A 25,578-nucleotide genomic window follows, 5' to 3' on the forward strand; every position below is an offset into this window, starting at 1 on the left:
AAACAAAATAACTTTGTTGTTTTCAACTAACGTATAATGATGTAAAGACTATTGATGCTAGGTAACTAAAAAAATGTTAAAAGAAGCAACTGCCCAGTGTTATGAACCAATTTCAATTTAAGTGTAAACTGCTATAAAAATTTGAGTAAATCCTTAGGAAAACATTATTTGAAGCAGGACTGTCCTAAGGTAATGCACACAAACCAACATAGTCTATTTAATAAAAATATTTAATGCTGCCAAAAAGTATAAAAATACAGTTGGAATGGCAGTACAATACAAAGTAGTCTTTCCTAATTTATTTCCTTTACATCTTTCCACATTTCATACACACATTAAAAAACTTAACAATACATCAAATTAGAGGGTTCTGCAAAGTCTTCTGCTGGTGGTTGCTCTTCATTCCCTGGATGTAAAGTTTACTTTGTAAACAGACAAATGTGAGGCAATCTACAGGCTTATCAAGCCTCACTTCAGTTTCCGGAGTGGGCTTCAGTTCTTGCTTTGCACATCAATGGTTCAAAATTTAAAGCTGCAGAATATTCTCAAGTCATGAATATTTAGGTGTCTGTCAATCTTGGCCTAAAACATAAAATAAGAAGTCATCTATTCGATTCATATTTACCAAACACGCAGACATACACAGATACACACAAACATAAAAGGACTAACAACTAAAAAGGCAACCAAGAAACATTCCAACATATCACATTCAACCACACTAAGTGCTTCACTGTTATCTAGGTAAAACTGTTTGAGTGCTTGATTTTCAAACAGAATTGGTAGTATGAGGTAGACTCATGTTAAAGCACCATAATTTATATATATTCTAATTATGAATTGTTAGGGTCATCCTGTATTACTCAAGAAATGACCTCCATGTGAGATACTGACAGACAGATTAAAATAAAATGTATCCACAACAGTTTAGCAAGATTATATGGTATGTGCTAGACTTACCAATACTTTGGCATTCATTCATTTCAAAAGTCTAATCCAATTTGGACTTCCACTGAATCATACTGCTAAAAATATTATTAACGTAATGTATGAACATAAAACTGGCTCATATCCTTAAATTGTAGACTATTAGGAGCATACTTTTTGTAGGTATAAAAGATAATACTAACAATTATAGCAATATAGAACTGAAGTGACATGATTTAGTTACTATCAATATAAAAGAAAACACAGACAAAGTAATTGACAGATTTATTGTTATTTTAATGCCAAAAAGTAAAGAAATATGAGAGTTTAAACAAGGGATAGACAGATAAAACAACTATTTTAAGGGCAGTTGAGTTTTGATGTTATTTCACAGTATTTGCAAATAGCCAAACTTTTGAGGTAAATGTTCTTTTCATTCTTCCCCCAACTTCCCTATGACAAAAAAAAAAAAAAAAATCTAAATACTTGTCATTATTTTATCTTCACATATGTAAATAGGAAATATAAACCATACCCACATATTTACCTCAAATGTCAAAAACCCCAAAATACTGCAAATTGAGCTTCCTGATGACTACTGGCTCCTTCTACTGAAGGAAAGAATCACAGTACCAAGCGCTTTGGTGTTCTAAATACCCCTTTTCTCTGATTTTCCAGCACTGATTAGACATCTGTGGATCACAAAAACTACTATGGCTGTGGAATCTAAAGAACAAAATGAATTAATCGAAAACAGACTCACAAATACAGAGGACAAGCTCATGACTGCCAGAGAGGAGGGGGTTTGGGGGCTGGGAGGAAGAGGTGAAGGGTTCGAGTACAAATTACTGTTGAGAGATGGCCATGGAGATGGGGAGCACAGCATAGGGAATGCAGTCAGCAGTAATGGAATGGCTACGTGTAGAGTCAGATGAGTGACAGAGTAATCAGGGGGACTGCTTCATAACGTCTAACCAATGTACTGTATACTTGAAACTAATAATAAAATGTGTATTAAAAAAAAAACCTACTACGGCTGCTTACTACAGGGATCTGTAGTAACCCTGAACCCAAGTGGTTGAAGGAAAAGTATTTAATGATTCTAACTGCTGCAAAATACATATTTATTTCACATGCATTCAGAAAATTGCTCATTGAAGCAAAGAATCTTAATCCAACCAAGCAAAATGAATGAAATAATGGTTTAGAGAATATTCTGATATTCCAGTATTTTCTGGCCTAGTGGTAGTTCAAATTGTTTCACAACAATTGTTAGAGGAAAAACTTCTGATTTGTTTCACTTAATAAATAGAGGGTTACTTTAAATTTTAACAGGCAAAAGTAGTTGTCTGATGTTTTCCCACTTCAATATTTGGTTTAAATATTGCAAAAAAACAGAGTTGGTGTGACATAATGGAAAAAGTATAAGGTCTAGAGTAACTAGAATTCTAGATTGGAGTTTGAATCTCAGTTCTGTCATGTATTAGCTGTGCAATATTGGGCAAGTTACTTATCCTTTGACTCAGTTTTCTTATCTGAAAATCGGGGTAACATGATGTATCTCAAGAGGCATATGCGGTTAAATTTAGGTTATGTATTTAAACTGATTGGCAGAACTGTAGGTGTTCAACATGTAATGTTGTCTTTCCCAGCCGGGTGTTAAAGATACACTTACCAAGGATGAACTATGACTTAAAACAACTGTAAGAACTTGACGCTGTTTTTTAAAATTCACTTATTTTTTTTTCTTTGTAAGGATTATTCTGGGGGACAAGAAAATAAGATGAAATCACTGGTAGTCTTAACTATTTTAAGACTGTACTTATTTGCAAGACTGAAAAGACAAATGGGCTTCATTTTAGGAAAAAAAAATGTTCACCTGAAAATTTTTTTGCTGTTTTATTTAACAAGGCAAAAGTAAAATGAGTTCAAACAAATAAAATGAAATGAAATTAGCCCTGTTTGCACTTTCTTTGGAGAAGCGGCCCTCATATACTGCCAACTGTCCTAATGCTGGACTGGATACAAGCACTGGACTTACAGACAAAATCTTCCCACGATGGCTCCACACCTGAAGTAATAGAAAGCCAAAACTGCACCCAAAATATTTTGCCACCAGATATTCACACTAATAGTTTACTGAAAAGACTAACAAAAACATCTAAGTTGAGCAAAACATTGCCTTATAAACAAAATGAACTTACCTAGTTTCCCTCTCATGAATTCACCAAATTCAAAATAACTTTGCAAAGTCATAATTTTGAATTTTTTATAGTAGTAATTTGAAATATCAGCATCATCATGTGTCTAAAACATCTATGCCAAATTAGAGCAACAATAAAGAATTGATGCTTTTCTTTAAGAAATGGTCTCTATAAGGAAAAAAAAATCCTATGCAATTTTCCTTACAGGTCTCAAAACATACTACGTACTAGAAAACCAGACAAAATTTGACTCTGTAATATCCTATATTCTATAATTTCCATATTCCACTCTAAACTAAAACCAAAATAGAAAGAGTTCAAAAGATTGTACTTTTCATTCTCTCAATGAACTGCACAGATACGGTCAGAGCTCTTAAAAATTTTTTCATTGTTAGGGTGTTCCCGATAAGGATAAAGCCTCTCAAACCAAGCAGGGCTTCTTGTCTGATTCACTGGCAATGCTCTGTCATGGAGTAAATGGCACATGACATGAGAAGAGGGTCAGCAGTGACAATGAGGAAAAATTCTCCCCAAGGAAGTTTCCAGAATCTAGTAGCCAAAGGAGATAACTCTTTCCCTGAAGAGTGTTGAGAGAAAACACTTGTACAAAATTGTTCAATGCCATTCTTGGAGCAACCTGAATGTGATGAATATTGAGAAAATTCCTACTGCTGAGGGAAAAATGAGAGCTAAATCCATACTATTTTCCTAGAAGGTTTTTCTTTAGAACACTATCTAACAAAGTGGAAAGCATAAAATTTCCAAATCTTAAAAGGTCAAATCTCCAAATCTGGATGAACAATGGAATGGCTACATTATGGCCAGGTACATGGAATATAGCCAATAAATGTATAGTATTTGGACTGAGGATTTCTGGGTAGAAGAGGCATTACAAGCTTACACAACCTGAGTTTTTTCCAAGCCATGTTATCAGTTATATTCAATGGAAAAGATGGCTGTAATTTCTAACATATCCATTGTTGTGGGGGCTGTTGGTGTTGCTGTCCCATAAACAGTGCTTTGAAGATAAGTATAAGGAAAATGGAATCAAATCCAAACAAATGAACTAGGGAAGAAGATGAAAGAAAATGGTCAACTCTAGAATAAAACATCCAAAGAATGACCAAGACCCATATTTCAAGTGAGAACTTCCTTTTTTTATTAGTGTAAAAACACTATGTTTCTATTTTTCAAAATTTTATTTATAAGATGTTGTGCCCCTATCATCTAAGTAAGTCAAAGCCAAGCAAGGGTTTTTTTGAAGTGTGCGGGAGAGATTGTGAGACCCACACTCTCTACTCCACTGATAAACACAGGTGGACTCACTGGAAGGAAAAACAAATCAATGCTGAAAGGAGGTGCAACTCCTAGACTCTTGCCTGAACACAGGAAGAAATGGATGACACATAGAATGGCAGTAGGCTTATAGACTACATTAAAACAAAAAACAAAAAACTCTATATAAGACTTGTATCTAAAAGTCATTATCAAGGATGACTAGATTTAAAACGCTGTACAATAACCAGACAGGCACTTTGGAAATGTACCTACTCATTAAAATAGAGTATACAATGATTAATCAAAATATTTCTAATATAATCAGGTTCTGGCCTATGTCTATATAGAATCTAGTCAGAGGTGTTTTTCTAAGAGGCAACTAACTTGTAGAAGGTTAAGCCTTTCTTTGAGAATTATCTAATTCTAAAATATTCTACACAAAAGACTTTTCAATGATAGCACCATAAAAAAATGTAGAAATCTCAAGTCCAAGGCTGATTATGACTTAATAACAATACCACCTACCTCAAAAGTTTGTTGTGAGGATTAAATAGGATAATATATGTCAAGTACTTTGCATAGTGCCTAGCACACAGTAAATGATCAATAAATGGTACCAACCATCACTCTGAATTGATGCAGAAAGCAAGGAAGGAATTGGATTAAAACTAGGGGACCGCTTCATGTCATAATCTACTTTTTAAACCAATATACATTTTTTTGATTCACATCAATTCTAGTTTATTTAAAACAAAGAAGACAAGCACAAGTGTACATAAAATTAACTTGAGTTACAACTCTTTCCTCTGACATACCTGTTAAGCAGAGCTATTTTTTTAATTTTTTTTTTTTTTAAACTTCCTTTCTCTTTTCTTATTCATTCCTTGGTAGAAATATTAATACATAGTAAAATGGACCAAAACACAGAGGAGGAAAAGGACAGAACGAATACATAAAATATCCTCTGAATATGAGGAATAGTCTTTATATTGTTCTAAAGTTCTCTATGCTCTGTGCATATGGTATTTTAACATTCCAAGAATTCAGGAAAAAGGTATTATTTTAATTTTACATATGGATAAACTAAATGTGGAGAATTATATTTGTACATATTATATATGTGCGAGCGTAGATAAAAATCAGTAGTAAGATAGCATAAAATACTTGACTAAACTTAGAAATGAGTGCATAACCAGTTGCTATAGCCAGAGAACATGGCATTAAATCAAAGGCTGCTGGTCAGTTTATTAGCAAGGATAGATATAAACACAAATGAACTATACATTAATGTAAATATTCTTTTCTTAATGTAAATAATAAAGCCTCTGGCTATTTAAAATATCTTTCTTTCTGTCTTAACCTATTAAAAAATAATACTACCTTATTAAAGTCAAACTATGCAACTGACTTTTAAACTTTGTGAAAATCAGAAAATATTATGAAGAGCTAAAGATACACGAATTTTGTAAAGATGTAGAACCCATCATGAATTGCTAACTTTTCCTCTGGCTTTACTGAGAAGGCAGGAGCCATGTCTATGTCCTTTACTCTGACTAGTACACCTCACTTAATAAAGGGTCAGGATGATGACCATAGGCACCACATCATGTTGACATATATATATTCAACAATTACTACATAGCACCCACCAAAAATACTTGTTACTGGTAAAAACTTAACACACTATCCTCAAGGATCTGCCTGAAGGAAGTAAGATGACTAACTCTTGAAGAAATTCATCAACAAATGTTTACTATACTATGACCTGAAAACTATATTACAACAAACACCACCCAGAAGGACAGATAGCAGATAAAAAAGCAAAGCTACAAAACTGAATCCAATGAAGCACATTTACCACGTCAATCGGGCAATGTGCATCATTACCAGCATCTGTTTTAAGTCTTTACCTTTTCTTTTGTTTAAAGCAAAGCTATCTTCAATGGGAAATTTAATATGGTCTATCCATATTTGACTTGCATAATAATATTCTGCATTTTAGCAAAGATAAAGCAAGACAAATTGGAAAGAAATATTTTAAACCAATAATGATCTAACACATAAAGGCCTTAGTGCCTGAACACAGGTTTAATGCAGACAGACATAAAGACAATGTCCTCCTTACCTCTTTTCCATTTAAAGGTTACAGGACACAGTAATACTGAATTAGGACACAGGCACAAGTTTATTTAATATGTAGTACCACCTACATCCTGTTTTCATACTTGCAGCATAATTTAATACATTCAAGGATACTCAAATCAATTCAACATATCTATCTATAACAATGGTTTTCAAACTTTTTTAAAATTATAACTGACCTCTTAATTAAACCTCATGCAGAATCTTATGTAACATATAAAACAGATAAAGGAGAGGTGGTCTGATTAAAAGTAAAGGCTGGTAGCTTGGAGTCCTTCCTACCACCTCTTGGTGACCCCTTAGAAATCCATTGAGCATAATTTGAAAAGCACTGAAATAATGTGATTTCATTATTTCAGTAATTAAATTTATAATAACTATTTAAAGTTTAAGTTAAACAAGTTAAACACTTAATGGAATGTTGGGATCTGAAGAAAGCTAGCATTCAAATGAGCAGTTAAATTCATTTAAACAATATACTTTTAAAATACCCATTAAGAAGTTAAAGGGACAATGTAAGGTTTATACATCATCATACTATTTATTGAAGTAGAAAGAACTTGAAAAAAATTTTTACTTCAAAACTTCAGTCCTTGTAAACTGATATCATGGATAGTAAAATACTGCTCCCTATATTTAGTTCCTAAATCATCATTTACCTCAATTATAAATTTGGGTAGTTACATTAAATTTTCATGAAAAATAAACAGTATTAATAATGGGCTTTACAGAAACCAATTTCTCTACAAAGTCTCGACCAACTGTTATCTAACTATGCCAGTAAAGAGAATTTTCTTTCAAAGATATTTTTAGGGAAAATTTTTGTTTTTCGTTTTAAAATTGGGAAAACTAAAAAACATAAAAGAAATGCAAATACAAGGTAAAAATACTTAAGAGTTCTAACTGCTCATATCAAACTTCTCTTGATAAAAATGTATCCAGTACAACTCAATCAATATACAATTAATTTTTTTTATGGTAACAGATTTTTCAAATTGAGCTTTTTAAAAAAGTACATTTAACTACAAAAGATTAAATAGGTACTTATAAAATATATTTACCCTCAAATGATTAAAAATATAAAATGTTGATGCCCATGTCAACAGCACATTATACATTACACGCATTATTTAAAGGTCATTTTCTTTCCAGTAATAATATAGATAAAACCATGATACTTATTGCTTATATCAAGTGCAGGTTATGAAATCAAGATAGCCTCAAAAAAAAAAAAAACAAATCCTTGTGATAAAGGATTTCTCAATCTGGTCAGGATATATGTTACACTTAACATGTATAAATACAGTTGCAAAATATACTAGTTTTTAACAGGCATTAAAGTCTTTATTTTAGATAGCCGTTTACATTTTGGGGGCAGCGCCCTGAGATGTTGGGCTGAGGACTGACTACATCAATTATCTGGTTGGTGTCTACTCTACTGCTCTGGTTTCTTGGGTATGAGGAGTTTGCTAATAGACAAACTCTTAAGATTAATGCAACACTGTCAGCTACTAGTGCAGAAGCTTGCTGGGCAAATTTATAGGACATTTTGCTGAAAAAACAGTGTCCAGCCTACAAAAGCACCAACCAAAATGACTGACACAAACCCCATCTTAGTGAGAATAGGTTGCCAATGTAACCACCTTTTTCTTTTTCGTTCAGTCTCATTTAGCCTCTGTTTCATCTGCTGCACCTTCTGAGCCGTGCTAGCTTTTCTGTCTTCTCGAATTCGTTTCCGTAGAACACTACGAATAAATAAAAACAAATAAAAGGAAGTGCTCGGTAGGACTTAATTACTCTAATAGAGAGGACCTAAGCTCAAATATCTATAGCCCCTACGTACATTTTTCAAACTCACTCAAACGTGCAATAAAAAAAAAGGAAAAAACCTCAATATTCTAAATGGTCCAGAGATGTATTTTGATAATTCAGTGACAATTTCTGGTACAATTTTATATTAATAAATACTTTTGGTAGGACATGAAAATAAGCATGATGCTTTCTCTTGGAAATGTGAACTAGTCACTGTCAATTTTCTTTTTCTTTGCTAACCAGCCAGAAGTGGAAAGACAAGTGGGTCCCCTAGCATCTGGTTCCTTTTTGTGTTTACATTTCATTTTTGACAAAGGCCCCTAAGAAAAGCTATCATCTTAATATTTCTATGAATAGTCTGCTGTGGGAATACCTATTGCTGTTTGTCCATATATATTTCTAGCTCCCATTTTCCTATTCAATATAGAATTTTTCTTTGACTCCCAAGATACATGGTCCTAGGACTACAGAAACAAGAATGGCCAATGGCAACATGTAAGTTACTAATGCCTATATCACAGCAAAAACCTAACAGTTTCTCTGCCTTCAAATTTAACACTGTCATAGTAATTTTCCTAAAGTATAGCTTTGATCATGTAGCTTGATTAAAAATCTTAAATGACTTTTCAGTGTCTATTACTGAATTAAGAGCCGATGTTTTTCCCTAGCCAAAATGTTTAACCTGAATTTAATAATGGGAAATCATCAGAGAAATTCAGATTGTAGGGCATTCTAAAAGGCAACTATAGTCTAAAAGCTGCAAAAATGACAATGTTAAGGGGGAAAAAAGAAAAAAAAAAAAAAGTTCCAGATTGAAGGAAACTAAAGAATCATGTTAACCAAATACAATATACACAATCCTCAGTTAGATCTTGAATTATTTTTTTTAAATAGCTAGAGTCTGAGATCATGAAAATATTCCAAAATTAGATTATGGTGATGGCTATACTACTCTAAATATACTAAATCTATAGAACTGTACACTTTAAATGAATGAACTTTATGGTATGTAACTATCTCAATAAAGTTATGTGAAAATTTTGACAACTAGAGAAATCTGAATATAGAACTAGATAATTTTATCAACGGTAAATATCTTTGGAATACTGGAACTTTCAAATACTACTGGTGAGAATACAAAATCATGTACTTGTGGAAAACTATTTAGCCGTTCCTAAAATGTTAAGCATAGAGTTACTATATGACCCAGCAATTGCCCTCCTAGGTATATACCCAGGAGAACCGAAAACACACCCATGTAAAAACTTTCCAATATTCTCCTGCTATGCACAATTTCATTCTTGCCCAAATGGTTTTTTTGCTGTTCTCCGAATTTGTTCCTCTTTAAACTAGAAACCTTCTCTTCTCTCTGGTCCTCTCATTTCAATTCTATTCTTCAATTTTCCCTCCTCTCATCCCCTAGAACCTTTCTATTCTTATCTTATGGCATTTAATTTATGACAAATAACGTATGCTGCTAATTTGGGTTCTTGTTTTATAATATATTAGCAACTTGCAGACTTTATTTTGCTTATCTCTGTATGCTCTGTAGCGATTGCTAATTTTTTTTTTTTTTTTTTTTACCTTTACTTATTACATACACAGATATCTCTGGCTGTGAATACTGGCTATAATGATCTGCAAAATTTATTACCCAGAATTCACTCTCTCAAATGAAAATTCTCTATAACAAATACGTGAGTAACTGCTAGCAAAAAAATTTAAGTTGTATTCAAGTGTAGGCAAAACATACATAAAATATGAAAGAATATAGAACTCCCACCCATGGGTTCCTATATTTGCTTCTGCCAGGAGCCTGGGGCCACCAACGACTAGGCTATAATTTTGGTGGAATCTTTAACACTGTAGTATAGAAAACAATTATAATTTTTATCCAATATTGTCATTTACCATATAAACCAAATATGAGTTCACTGAATGTTACATGATTATATAATTATGCTTTAAATACTGTTAAACAGGCGTTTAAGAGGATTTTTATGATTTGGGGGGAAACTAATTATAGTTTTGGTTGGGCTGAGAACACACAATTTTTCCCATTTAAAATAAAAGAGGCTCTGGCTTTCCAAAAATGTATTATACATATAAATACATATTCATGAATGGAATACAAGTACCAAGGGATGCCATTACTTAGTTTAAGAATGCAATTCCAGAGTAATAAGGACTATTCTCATTTTGTGATTCAATAAAATCTTTTTTTACATAGTTGGGCCTAAAGAAATTAACATGCCAAGTAGGACCAGGCCAGGTTTTCCTGTATGTTTATACAATGTAAGCCACAAACTGGCAGAGAATGCTTCCTGTGGACCCCTGCCCATGAATGACCATGTGAAATTCTCCAAGGTGGCACACACAGAAGGCTACTGCCAACACATGTCTCAAAAGGTGTCGTTTAACTATGCAAATACATAGGGGAAGGATCCGAATAATCTGACTTTTCATTTATCTAAATTGTTCTCCACTCTCAGTGATCTGGGTTCATGGGCTGCACTATAACTGAGAACACTGCTTTCAAAACTTGACAGCAACCTACAGCAAGAAATATCTCACCATCACAACAGAGTAACCACAGAAACATATACATAGTATACTATATGTAAATATACATAATGTACATAACGTATATATATGAAAATGTTAAAGCAGTTATTATTTGTGAAGCTCTGACCTATTTTATTCTGTAACTTAACTGATTCTATTTGATTGTATTTTATTATTTCAAAAATACTTTTTATAACTCACTAAATTATTTCATGATTATGGGACTGTGACCTTCAATATGAAAAAAATGGATTTGGAAGAAATTTAATAAAGAAAATGAAGAAAGTATTGTGTTCTATTTCTCTGAAACTGAAATCCTTTTGATAAGATTTTGGTTTATTTTATTGTCATCTCTAATGCAAAGTTGTAGATCAGTATTAAAATTTATTAGGACTGAACAACAAAACTTTTCAGAATAATCTTTATTTTATGCTCTTTTGCTTTTCCTAACCTTGTTCCCTCTGCTCACAATCCATAACTCTCCCACTGGGACCCACCTCCTGCTTTCAAACATGCTCTGGTTTCACCTATCCTGTAAAGAAGAGAACCACATATGCGTACGCTGCTGTACCACTGCTCTCAACCCCAAAATCCACTTTCTGCGATCACTCTGTAACTCCTGAGTGGTTTTACTGATTTACTTTGTACTGTCAAACTTGGATGAGTGCTTTACCTTGTTGCAACTGTTAATGTGGCTGTGTTAAAATGGCTGGCCTGTGCCCTTAAAGATTAAAACTCAACACCTCTGAAATGCTAAGGGCACCAACTCTATTATCAAGCCTGTTTTGTATTTAACTCTGCAAACAGTACTAGCCAAATAGTACTAGCCAAAACTACATACCACAACAAGAACCTGAGAATCTTATTACTAAAAAAGATAATTTATTTATAACAATATTATTTCTTGATATAAAAGTATATTTAAGGTGAAAGAAAAAATAAACAACTTTATGCTTTAATTTGTAGTCTAAAACCTCTAAAGCCACAAACAAGGAGTAGTGCTGCTAAGTCATAATAAACTTTTCAATGTAATAACATATGTACTACATATTACAATGTTACCTTTTATAAAATTCCAGGTAATTTTTATATTAGGGAAATATGGAAGTGAAGCCGTATGTGTAGGAGACCGTAATGATTTTCATAGCACATCCCAAGAAGCCAATATAACGAATACAACTACAACATAAAATTTCCCACAATATGAAGTATATTTGACAAAAAGAAAAACGTCATTCAGAGATACCAAAGGAAGTAAACGAGCTCATTTATTTTGCTAAGTGACTCACACCTCAGGATAACAGCTTCCTAATGTGTGTGAGATAATTAGAGCTTCAGAAATTTTTTTTAAATTTAAAAACCTGAATAGTTTACACATTCATATGGATTCAAAACTCAAAAAGTATGTAAGAGTATTTTATGTAATTTTTTTGAAAAAAAAATTTTCTTCTTCCTATAATGGAATTGTTTTAATAGTCTATTAAATATTTTATAATTTTATTAAAGGCATATTACTAATTACATTATATAGTACTACATAACTGCACAAATGGCAGGTATTCATATCATTTATTTTCTGTACCATACTATATATTTCAAATCTAATTATATTCACTTTTGTTCTCAATTAATATTTTGTTAAACCATTTTCCAACTGGTGTCTGTCTATAAGTACTGGCTTATTAATAGGACTAAAAGTTCTTTGAGATCAATGTTATCATATACTACTTGAATACCCTTAGGCAATAAATGAGTGATTACATTAACTCAATAAACAAAGGGTCCATATTAGTTCACATCTACTGATCTTTTTAAAATAAAGACTCATCTTTTCAACCATGTTATTCTTACCTCTCGCTGTTCTCCTCCATAGTATCTTGCATTTTAGAGGATAATCCTGTATATCTGTCACTTGTCAGTTTTTCTTCTTCTAGGCCTATCCTATTCCCATTGTATTTTTCAGTCATTATTTTGGTTGGTGAATGATCAAAAGCAGGACATAAGTCTTCTTTAGAAAGTTCTTTCCACCGTTTCTAGGTAAAGAAGAGAAATAATAAATACAAACACTAAAATTTTAGTTTTTCTTAATATAAGGATTTATGAATTAAAATTATATAGTCAACTTAAGAATATCCTGTGATGCTAACAGATGAATGAAAAAGGACCTCACTAAAATATCAGTCATACTACGAAGACTGTAGCCAAAGCCAGATTTTGCTGGATTCCTAATCCAAAGGTTATGTAACACTGGAAGCAATGACCAATATGGCACTTCAATGTGATCTAGTGTCTCCTTGTTCCCTGCCACTGTCTAATTTAATGCCAAACCTATTGTGAAATCTCCAAGCAGGTCCCCATGATGCCAGAGGACCTTTATTTGGTTAGGCCAGAGAGGAAGAAGGCAAGTATAACCTTGACAAAGGGGACCACTGGCTCTCAAGTCCTTTAAGGGGTAGGAACACAGTCATCTATCTCCCTGCCAATATTAAGAGAAGCAGAGGTGGCAGCAGGGAGAGCCAATGGCTTTGATTATTTTAACTTTTGACACTGGTGCAAAAGGACTTGGCATAAACAGGGGTGGCCCTCTTTGAAGATTCTTATCATGGAAGGATGGAGTCTCGAATCTAATGAATAAGAAACACTATAGCTTACTGGTCTCAGGATTTTAATGATTTTGAACAGAAATGTAACACTGCAACTTACACTTTTCTGGAAGTGATGGAAAGCTCATTCACTGGAGTTAATCTAGTGCAAAATGGCATGTTAAAAATGATGGCTGTACATTTAATTTTTTTAAAAACCCTGGAAAATTCATTGATACACTGATAAACCAGTTTCCAACTTGTCTCATTATCATACAACAGAAGAATTAAAAAGAAAAAGGCATTTTACCACGCTCTACCTTTCCCATATGTCTATCTTATTAAGTTGTATATTAATGTACTTTTTTTGTTTGTTTTATAGTAGTTGAGTCACAAAAGACTTACAGAATGTAAAATTCTATAATGTGTTTTATTTGGAAGAGAGTGAGTAGTACAGTTTGGTATAATCTGGCTAGAAGATGAGAACACATAGAGCAGGACCCTAGGAGACGAGGCCAGAAAGGAAGCGGATCTCAGGGAAAGAGGTCTCTGAACTCATCTGAGAAACAATGGGGTAGATCTGAACTCTCCTGAGCAAGAACCTAAGAAGATTTAAACTATATCCAGAAGAATGTTTTGCCAAGAGCTGAGAAAGTACTATAATGGTACATAAGAGTAAGACATTTTCACTTTAGATGACGACTATGTCATTTTTTTCTTTCTTCCCCTGTTTGAAATTTTTGTTATACTCAGTCCAAATAGTATTTTTATATTGAAGAAGATACAAGTGGGGAAACAGGATACTTACTAAGCACTTACTACACTCTACACTATTCGAATGCTTCAAATGTACTCGTTCTTAATCCTCATAAGAACCTTAGGAGGTACTACTACTATTATTATTATACTCTTTTTACAGATGAGATGGGTTGGGAGAGTTTAAGTAATTTGCTCAAGGCTATGCAGCTAATGAACAGTGGGGCCAGAATTTTAACCCAGGTAGTCAGGGTTAACTCTTCTATAAACAACCCCTCATGCTTATCTGTAAAAAGCTCATCAGTTTCAGACACCAGATAGTTTAAGAAAGTAACAATAAAAATGTTAAATTGTCTCCAGAATTTATGCTGGTTAATTTCTGAAGTTTCAATCTTTTACTAAGACTTAGTAAACTTGGTTCTATACTCGGACAAAAGTTAATTAACAATGTCAATAAACTAGATGATGCCAAAAATCAAGTCTTACTGGACCACATCCCAGAATAGGCAACAAATTCAGAATATGTCAACAAGAAAAGCACTCAGCAAAGGTGGGGAAAGGGGTAGCAAGAGAGAGTTAATGCTAGTAACTAAAAAAATAAAAATAAAAGCTATGTCCTTTTGCCATGTCTCTGGGCAGCAAACTCATTCAGTTAAGTAGGCACTCCAAAATCCCCTGTCTTGGCTTATCACTGCTGGCTGGGGAAGCCAAATCATCGATACTACAGGTAGCTACAACCTTGTTCAAGCTCTCATTTTGAAGCCTAAAGTACAGCTATCTAGATGGACAGTTTTTCATCTAAGTCTATGCTCACGCTGAACCACACTCCAGCATGTCACGTGCTGCTCTGAGCAATTCCCTATGCACTGTCTGTAATCCCACCTATTTCTCACCGAAGAAACCCCCTCGAAGGAGCAGTCAAGTGATGTGATTAAACTTGAAACCCATTGTAATTTGTTAAAAGTATATCATTCACTTAATACTTTATTAATAATGTCAAGTTACCAGCCCAAGGCCTTATACCAATTCTGAATTGCCAAACTGGAATTATTCTGTGAAGTTTACTGTCCTCATTGATACTGGGAGTGTGCTAATAAATATGTGGTAATACCAGCAACTACACTGTGTATTGTGTCCGACCTTGCACTAAGAAAGCTTTAAGGTAAATGATATTATTAGAGACAACAAGAAGTTATCTATAGTTATCTAGGTAGATCAAGGTCATTGGAGATTTCTGTAAATAAATACATGCTATATTATTACAATTACAAACATATATTTACTAGTTTTAGACATTCACTTTAAGATGTGAATATTAACAGCTCTCCTTTGTCTCGACAGGTTCTAAATCACTTTATATCCACATATGCCAGAGACCTTCACTTAAAACTATATCTAATAATGAAAATATCACTCACACCTAATAAATCTAAATTAAGACTAAAGGTAAAGACTGATGTCCCCTTTTAGGAAGAAAGTACCAAAAAACAAGAATTACATGGGTCAGTGCTATTTGGAGATATACAGGGTTCAGGAGGTGCCTCTCCCCAATGCCACTGTGCTCACACTAGAAAGAAGCTCCCTTCTTCTTCCTTACAAATATTAATTTTAACACAAAACTGGAGGCAAAAAAGAAGGAGTTAAATGTATGGAATGAAATAAAAGTTCTATAAATTGGCTATCACATTTGTTTACATCAACAGAGATACTTTTATGGGCTACAATTATATTTATGCAGTTTGAGGCTTCTACATATAAAAAAAAAAACTTTAGATTTTTGTAAGAGTGAAGTTTTATGATTTAAGATTTCAGAGAATTTCACATTTCTTAGAATTCTGTTCTAACCTACGGTTCTCGTATAGCACTGTCCAATGAAATATAATGTGAACCACATATATAATTTAAAAATGTCTAGTAGCCATGTTTAAAAAAAAGTGAATTTTAACATTTTATTTAATGCAACATATTAAAAAATGTTGTCATTTGAACACATAATCAATATTTTTTAAATTACTGAGGTACTTTACACTTTTTTCTCCCTGTATTTAACCTTCAAAATCCGGTGTGTATTTTAAATTTTAAGCAGATCACGATTCAGACTAGTCGTATTTCCAGTACAGGTATCTCCTGCTTTTCAGAAATTCACATTAAGCCACTTCATTTTTAGGAAAGACCTACATTAGTACCTGTTTTTGGTAACTGAAAGAAATCCGAAGAGGATTTCTACTTACGAAAAAAGCGAAAATAGCTTTTAGTGTATGTTTTGCAGCGAGCTGTTACAGAGGTGCATACACCCTGGACAGTGAAAGTGGCGTTGCTTTTACTATATGTTAGTTGTACTTTAGGTTTTATGTGTTATTTTGTATGGTTTGGTAGGTTATTATTTGGGTCTGGGAATGCTCAAAATGTTGCTATATAAATTAATGATAAGAGCTTCTTCCACTTTATGCCAATTCAGCTTACAAAAGGTTTCACAGGAATGCTCTAATTTCAGATAGCAGGGAAACCTGTACTCAATAGCACATGTAGTTAATGGCTATAGTACCAGACAGTGGAGTTCTAGAAGAAGAAAAATATCTATGTAAAATAAACAAATCCATATACATAAATACACATAACTGGAAGAATACATACATGCCAAAATGGTTACAAATTTGGGGTAGGTGATTAGCAAGGACTTCCACTTTGTACATGATTTCCATATTATTTGAATTCTTTACATCCAACATGTACTCATTAAATATTTTTATAATAAAACAAACTCATAGCACTTCATAAATTATCAGAGCCTTGCTAAAACCATTTCTCTGGAAACTGACCCCTCCGATTGGGAAACAGTTTTTCTGATCCTGAGTATGTAAAAAATACAGAGACATTTCCAATGTCCTAATTGGAATAGGGCAAGAGAATGCCCTGGGTTTGAATGGGGTGCTAATAATGCTAAACTGAGAATCTGATGGCTATACTGTACAAGATACACTGGGAAAGAAAAATATTCTTCCAAGCCATAAACTGCACTGTCATAATAATAAAGACCACAAAAAAGTATGTCCATAAAATTTATCTCTGCAGTGGAAAAGATCTTCAAAGTACATACGTATTCTAAAACTAAGAAAAACAAAACTTGAAAAAAATTTAAAGTGGAGGGAGGGATACTATTCAAAGGACAGCACATTTTCTCTACAATGACTCCATCTGTAAGAACAACCAGGAAATAAGCAATGAAATGGTAACTAGGGAAGCTATAAGAGTGGGTGGAAAAGTTTAGTATAACTATTTAACTTTTTAAAATAACTTCTACTTCTAAATCACTGTTCACTGCCAAGCAAACCAGTGTTTCCAAAGTCTGACTTCTGAAGTAGAATCTTGTGTTTCATGGGGCTTAATTTTCTACATACTATTTTACTGACTGAATGGCATTAAGTAACATACTGTTTCTCTTCAATAAAAATTATTCTTTAATGCTAATTAAAGATTAAAAAAAAACTTTTCAGTGAAACTTAAAATTTGTACTGATATAGTTTGTCTTAAATAGTTCAAATAACAATAATCAGGAAAAAAAGTTCTTTAGCTATTGAAATAGAATTGCTTTAGAATATTTTAAGGTCTTTGAAATCTATATAACATTTAACTATTTATACTTAATTCCTTTAGGACAGATTCTGACCTAAGTTATAAAAGAAGGCTTATTCAGAATATTCTTGTTTTAGATAGTAGTAACAAATTAAAGAGCTAGTTAATAAAAGAGAAATATAAAGAGATTATATTGACTTATGTCCGATACTATGTGATTAGATCAAACAAGACATTGGGGCCTGTTAGGTCTGTGTTTCTATTTTATATTAGTATATAACATGATTTCTGACAGTCTTTAAACTTAGCTTTTGTAAATGTGGAATAAGAATATCTTCAGGAGACTAAAGCCACCGATCTGAGAAAATAGAGCATTCTACTGAAATTTTATTATGTCTGCCAAAAGTTCTCAAGTTGCTCATTGTTGTAAATGAAGTATCTATTACATAAATTAAGTATTTTATAATCCCGGGTCAAAGTGCCTAAATTGTCTGATTTGTTTTAATGATTAAATGCTTAAACCCTCCTTACATGAGAATTTTACTTTCTTCAATGAAATCTTGTTCCCAGTAGGGCTTTGAAGGCAGGATTTCATCTGAGGCTGAGGTATATATGAGAAAGTGAACTTAAATTCTGTAATTTTAAGATGGGCAGCTGATTTACCACATTAATGTAAATATGCTTTTTGGTTGGAAGGGAGAAGCTAAATACTTAAATGGAGTGCAGTTATTTGATGCTAATCATATTGCATAGGTATTACTTTTCCCCTAAAAGTTTACCTGTATGTTTGAATCTCCCTTTATGAACTTTGCTCCTTCTATTATAGTCATATATGAAAATCTGAGTTGATCTGGTGTCTGAATAAGTCCCATTCGATATTTTCTCATATTCAGTAATAGTTGTTTAATGTTAATATCATCTCCTTTTTCCATCTGCAAGAAAGGCAGCAAGAAAATTATTTAAGCTTTTTGTTGATAAGAGTTCAGGAAAGAGAAGCAATACAGGATATTTGCTAAGAGTTTTGCTTTGCGCTATATTCCTCCTAGAGAACAAGGATAAGTTACCACCAAAGCTGTAACTCTGTATAAAATCACCACCCCAAGCTCCCCATCCTCCCCATCCCTCCAACTGTTCAAGTAGTACATGAAGGACTTCTGGTCCTTTAGCTGATTCACAACTGATTCCAAACCAAATCGTAACCTCATTCACTTTGGCCAGGGTTCGGTCTAAGGATGTATTTATGACCAGTTCTGGCTTAAAGTAAAGGTAAATCCAGAGATTAGTGCTCTTCATCTCTTTTTTTAATAAGAAGGTCTTAGCAGGAGTAAATCTTTTTGCCCAGTGTCTTTCCTCCTTCATGTCTGTGTACCATCTGTGTACCATGTCTGTGCAAAGCCATCTAGAAATAGTGGAGAAGGAAGACAGAAAGAGCCTAGATCCACAATGACACGGTACCAGCCCTGGGCTATTGATCTGGTTATTAAAACCACCATACCCCTTACACCAACTGAAAAGGAAAAAAAGTTGCTGGGGTTATGTTTGGCAAAGAATGGGCACAAACGCAATCCAGTTTTAATATTCTCCATTAACAGAACGGTTTTAAACAAAAGTTCACTTTAATGTAACAATCCAATTTTTTATTGAGGTATACTATATACACACAGAGTGGTAAAGTAATACAGATCTGTTAAGACTCAGTTGTTCCTAAACCCTAGAAGTACAGCTAAAAGAGTTTAAATGAGTTTTTTAGGTTTTTTTTCCAAGACAGCAGAAGTTTAAGTTTGAAGAACACAGTTCTGGGATACTGGTAATCAGAGCTTACTTCTGCCAGTGGAAACATTACAAAGAATAAGGCTAAAATTAAATAAGAAGCACTTACCAGAACAAGAGAGGTATCCACTAGAGAAAAGGTGCCTGATCGCCCGATGCCTGCACTACAGTGGATCACTGCAGGCCCATGTTCAGGATTCAAGGAACCAGATTCTCTCACTTTAAATAAGAAATTGAGAAATGAAGCTGGTGATTCAGGGACTCCAAAATCTGGCCAGGTAGTATAATGAAAGTGAGATATTGTTCTCGATTCACCACTCTAAAAAGTAAAAATCAAGGGGAAAAAGTTAATTCTAATTTTTTCCTTTTAAAAAACTTTAGAAAGATTATGTGTTTGTGTAATGTTTTTAATCCTATGGACTTTTTGTACCATTATTTTCCCTTTGGGTTTTGATAATTATTTATACAAGTTTGGAAGATTTTCTTTACAAGAATTTAGAATATATTAATAATAGCTAACACATTATTTTGCAAGCATGTTCTAAGCTTTTTATGTATTAATCATATAACAATCCTATTAAAAGCCATTTTCCAGATGAGAAAACTGAAGCAAAAGGTTAAGTAACTTATTGAAGGTCAAACATTTAAAAAATGGCAGAGCCAGGGTTTCTTGAAGAAGCAAATGCAAGTAGCATTTGGGTTCCAGACCACTAACCTGTACCATATATGTTGCCAATATTTTCTTTAATTCATATATCATGAGGAATGGATTCTTTTTTTCCCCTTTCTTCCTATTTTTTTCCAGTATATTTTTCCATTCTTTAATGGCTTCCTTTTTAAAATAATTCCAAACAATTTTTAGATATAATCTTTCCCATTCTATGAGTTAATATTTATATTCTGATACACAGGCATAAAGAAAATACTCAAAAATTAATTTAAAAAAAATCTTTACATTTTTAATTGAAGTTGTCTTTCTAATTGCTGCTTTTCCCCATGATAATAATTTTCAATCCTAAAACTGTTTATATGCTTTTGCAGATGGGCTAAAATGGTTTACCAACATGCTAAACGTTTCCTAAGTCCTAAAGCCTGCCCGGCATTCACTATCACTTCCTGGATATTATTCCTGATGACCCTGTATTTCTGACTAACTCATTATGAAAATGTTCCTTAGTTTTTGCCAACTGTCTTTTGCCCCATGGAGCACGTCTATGCCTTATACTCATTGTTTGTGTAAACGAAGCAGTAATCTTCTAACATGCCTTTGCACAATTTTTCAGTTTTATTATAAGACTTTTTTTAAGGACGAAGTCATAGAAGCAACTTAAAAAACCATGATATTTTAACGGTTATAGAATCCTACTTTCATACAAAATTTCAAAATAAAGGTCAGCTTTTGTCTTTTAAAAATAAAATTCCTTTTTTTTAGTAGAAATTAAGAGTCCTAAGTCTCAGACTCAGTTATATCAGGTATAATAACACTGATAAAACACAGTACAGAAAACTTAAAATTTTTTTTAATAATAAAACTTTAGTGACTAATTTTTCTTAACAGCCAGTTTTCATAATTCAAAATACACCATGATCCATAGGTTCTCAATATACTGAGGGTACCAGAAGATTTCTCTATTAATAATTAAAATAATCATTGTGATTACTAGGTTTCAAATCATTTCCTTTTAAATTCCAAATTCAGTATGCTAAGTAAAAGAAGCCAGACTCTATAAGATATATACTGTATGATTCCATTTGTATGACAGTCTAGAAAAAGCAAAATTATAGGAATAGAAGCCATCCATTTCAGTAACTGCCAGGAGCTAGAAGGTGTAGGGCTGACTGTACATAGGCAGCATGAGAAAACTGGAGGGTGGTGGTGGTGCTAGAACTGTCCTCTATCTTGATGGGGAGAGTGTTACACAACTGAATGCACTGTCAAAATTCACAGATCTGTACATCAGAAAGATTTTATCTTACTACATGTAAAAAGGGGAATTAAATTTACTGGTAAAAAAAAGTGTGGTATTTAAAACATTCCAAATTAAGAAGGCTTTTACAAAGTCATAAATGGACAGGTTAATATCACAATACCAATGTAAGAATGGACTAAAGAGGTTGGTCCTTGATTAGCCTAAGGGTATAGTTAACTCAAAAGTCTTGTTTTCCTTTAAACAGGTCTAAGATTCCGGTGTTTTTTAACCTCATTTTCCCCTTGACAACTGCCTGCTGTGGTCATCAGCCACCATGCAGTGCTGACCATGCACAAGAGAGCCAGACTTGGTTCATGTGAGCCTAAACCAGGTCCTACTGGAGTTCCCAAGTCTTGGGAGGGAGGGCACAGTGGTGGCCCCAGGACCCTGCTCACGTGTAAGTTGTGCTCCTCAGTGTGTGGCCTATTGTGCCTATGTGGTTGTATGCTCAATTATTGCATCACCTCTTGGCTCAAAACCTACAGTTACCCCACAATCTTGAACAACTATTTGCTTTTTCTTTGTTTGTATGATTTTGGCTCAAGATTAATGGTCTCCCCCTCTCCCAAATTCAGGTCACACTGTCTGGGATACTCAAAGCCAGTTCCCAGAAATGTTCATGACTATCTGTATAAAACAGTCTTCCTCATTAACAGACTTCTTGAGAGGTTAATTTTTATTGATTTACCCCTACTGAAAAAAAGATTTAAAAAACCACAGCTCACAAAATCATATAAATTTTGAAAGACCACATGATCCATAGGTTCTCAATATACTGAGGGTACTAGAAAAGCCATATGTTTACCCTGTGGTGTAAAATAAATGTTTATATGCATGATCAGATCCTTTTTCCCTCTTTTTTCATGCTGGAAAAAAAAATGAGGAGAAAAAAGGGTTGCCAAAGAATGGAGAGCTAAAACAAAATTCATCTTTACTTCAAACAAGCTCTTCATTTAGGCTTTACAATATTGACAAATTCCTTTTTTCAAAACTGTGAAAGTACCCTTTCCTACTCTGAGGTTGCCGAGTCACATCAGTTCACCTTCTGTAATGCCCAGTCGGTACCTCCCATCCCTTTCTTTCTCTTTCTTTCTCTTCCTTTCCTTCTTTCCTTCCTTCCTTCCTTCCTTCCTCCCTCCCTCCCTCCCTCCCTCCCTCCCTCCCTCCCTCTCTCTCTTCCTTCCTTCCTTCCTTCCTTGCTCTTTCCTCTCTCTCTCTCTCTCTCTCTCCCCTTTCTTTCTCTTTCTTTCCTTTCTCTCTTTCTCTCTCTCTCTCTCACACACACACACACCCAGGTTGCATCCATAATTGCATGGCTATCCTCTTCTCTACCCTCTCCATATATGTCTGCCAAGTTTTCTTTGTAAAACATTGCATTATGTATACCACACTCAATAGTTCGCTGTTTTTTGTTTTTTTTTCCAAAGGCAAAAATCTCATTTAAATTTTTTGAAGAATTCTAAATTTAAAGTTTTTGAATAAGGATATCAAGCTCATTATATGTGGAGGACAGAAAGATAATCTACGAATTGAGTAGGTATAAGATGATGAGGAGCTGTTAGGCTTATGGCAATTTAAGTATGTGCCATCTAAAGCCATTCAAATTAACTATTACTTTTATTATTAATATACATAAGATTCTGTATTTTATAATTATTATAAAAACGTATATAGAACTAATTATTTTTATACTTTAGGTATATATAGATGGTACCAAGATTATGTTTACAAAAGACTTTCATAAGCCCCAATTTTGTCATCTGTAAATGGGGCTAAAAATAGTACTTACTTTATAAAGCTATTGTGAGGAATAAATGAAAATGAATGCAAAGTGCCTAACATACACTTGCACATGGTAAATGCTTAACAGATATTGGCTATTTATGAATCTATTATACTAATTGTCTTTATCATCACCCCTAATAAGGTTCAATCAATTGTAAAACTCTCCACATTTTCAATCTCTTCACTTAATATTTCCTCTATACCTGAAGAGTAGCAAAGTTTGTCAACCCTATCCCTTAAGTACAGATATCAAATCTGTACCCTCATTGTCACTGCCTTAGGTCAGTCCCTCATTAATTTTTGCCAGGATCATTAGATTGTCCATGTTAAGTATTTAGTTACTGTAATTTATTTCAAAAGATTAATAGAACTCACAAGATTTGGAGGAGAAGAAAGTGACAGGAATAGTTAGGCATGGGGATTTTGTTCTAAGCAAAGGAAAAAGCAATATGCAGAGACATGGGCGCCTCTCAGGAACAATCTATTTGAGAAATATAAGTCTTTTAGCAAGAAAAAATCCTGAGTGACCGAAAGAGATGAAACTGATAAGGAGGCAAGGACCAAGTTGGGCTGGGTCACAGACTTCTGCAATGGCCACAGAAGGATTTTTTTAAAGCATGGTAAAAGGATCATGCCGGTGTTTTAGAATAACCACTCAGGTGTAGTATAGTTAATAATGTACTCAGTGCAATGGCAGAGGGGACTTTAAAGGTAATATAGGTAAAGACCCACCCATGGGGAGTTGAAAATCTTGTTACGGAGACAAAATATATACATATAGAAGTACTGAACAAGCCAGTAAAATGGTAAATTTTAAATTATAAAGAGAAGATGATAGCGGTTAGGAATGACTATGTCACAGATATATTAAGAAAGACTTAAGAAATGGGAAACAAGGTGGTTTGAGTCAAACTAGCATAAAGGGTTTATCCCACCTAGAATGTCTTCCTCTCTTTCTTCTCTATTTAGCCTACCAATCAGAAAGAGAGGAAGACATTCTAAGTGGGATAAACCCTTTATGCTAGTTTGACTCAAATCCCAGCTGAGCATCATAATAATTAAGCACTTATCTTGTTTTGGGCAAATCGGCAAGGACAGAGAAACACAAGGCGGTGAGCATTATAATAGTATTCCTCGAACTTGATAAGCATAAAGCTGGCCAACAATATTATGGAAAATAGTGCAGGGCAACTAAAAACAAAAACCTGAAAGACAAATAAGTACTCTAGATAACCTTATATTTTAAAAGCCCCTCAAAACTACCCCCACAGCTTACGCCACAGGGCCACTTTAAAAGCAGAGATGGAATCTTTTCAATCAGGGGCAAAAGTTCAAACTTTTAGCTCTAATCAAGACACTGGAAAAGGCTGCTGGTATGTAGTTTTACTGCTCCATTAGCCCTAAGTCCGTAAAAGAGCAAGGCCTGCACAGACAGCTCTGGCTCTAGATCTGTTAAATAGATACAAGCCAGACTCCTTTAGAAGCCATTGGTTCTCTGCAGCTCAGGAATTTCAACAAAGATCTGCAAATGAGCTTGGCTATTACTCTCCTACTTCATCATCATCTTCTCTTGCTCCCTTGTTATTTCTTCCTCCCTCAACTTGTTCTTTTCAACTGCCCACTCCTGCAGTCCTTCCCAGTTGTTACAAAGGAAACAGATACAGACAACTAAAGCTAATAATTCTGGGTCCTGCATTGAGTCTTAAGCACTGCTATAGTATTAATTTACTTAGGCCTTATAATGACCCTATAAAGTAGGTACATCATTAACTTCATTTTGTTGATGAAAAAACTGAGGCACAGAGGTTAAGTAATGGGACCAATCACATAGGCAGGAGTGGCAGAGCTGTGATTTAAACTCTGGCAATCTCGTTCCAGAGCCTAAATATTTAACCAAATGCAACCTTGCCTCTCATACTGAAATGCTACTATACTCAGTTCTAACATTCCTAGTTCTTAATAAAGAGTATAAAGTAGAACATAAACAAATTGTTGCTATTTCATTATGGTGGACTCTGAACTCAAGCCAGTAAGAAATCACACAGTTGCAACTAAAACATAGTGCTTGGTCTGCTCACATGGTGACCTCAACTTCAGAAAGATGCTTTAGAACCAACAATCTTCCTTTACAACGATGAGCATCTTTTTCAAAAGACTTCACTCCAGTCATTAGAAATTAGAGGAGGTATATTTGAGTTCTCATCTGTCACCTAT

General features: G+C 33.8%; 1 protein-coding gene across 4 annotated transcripts in view; it reads right to left on the reverse strand.

Moving 5' to 3' along the window:
* Nucleotides 1–211: 211 nt before the first annotated feature.
* The window catches only part of PTPN2 (protein tyrosine phosphatase, non-receptor type 2), a 70,586-nt gene continuing 45,219 nt past the window's right edge, over nucleotides 212–25,578 (reverse strand). For 2 of the 4 annotated variants that reach the window (XM_011381306.2, XM_011381311.2), the window contains 4 exons: nucleotides 19,719–19,928; nucleotides 18,619–18,771; nucleotides 12,780–12,961; nucleotides 6,569–8,296 (listed from right to left, as the gene is read on the reverse strand). In XM_011381306.2, coding sequence (XP_011379608.1) covers nucleotides 8,089–8,296; nucleotides 12,780–12,961; nucleotides 18,619–18,771; nucleotides 19,719–19,928 — 753 coding nt within the window. In that variant the 3' untranslated portion in view covers nucleotides 6,569–8,088. Of the gene's footprint in view, nucleotides 583–1,195; nucleotides 1,381–6,568; nucleotides 8,297–12,779; nucleotides 12,962–18,618; nucleotides 18,772–19,718; nucleotides 19,929–25,578 lie in introns of those variants that run through there. The other 2 variants (XM_011381310.2, XM_023523962.1) reach the window with 2 other exon arrangements.

Source organism: Pteropus vampyrus, unplaced genomic scaffold, assembly GCF_000151845.1.
Source record: "Pteropus vampyrus isolate Shadow unplaced genomic scaffold, Pvam_2.0 Scaffold434, whole genome shotgun sequence".
Lineage (NCBI taxonomy): Eukaryota > Metazoa > Chordata > Mammalia > Chiroptera > Pteropodidae > Pteropus > Pteropus vampyrus.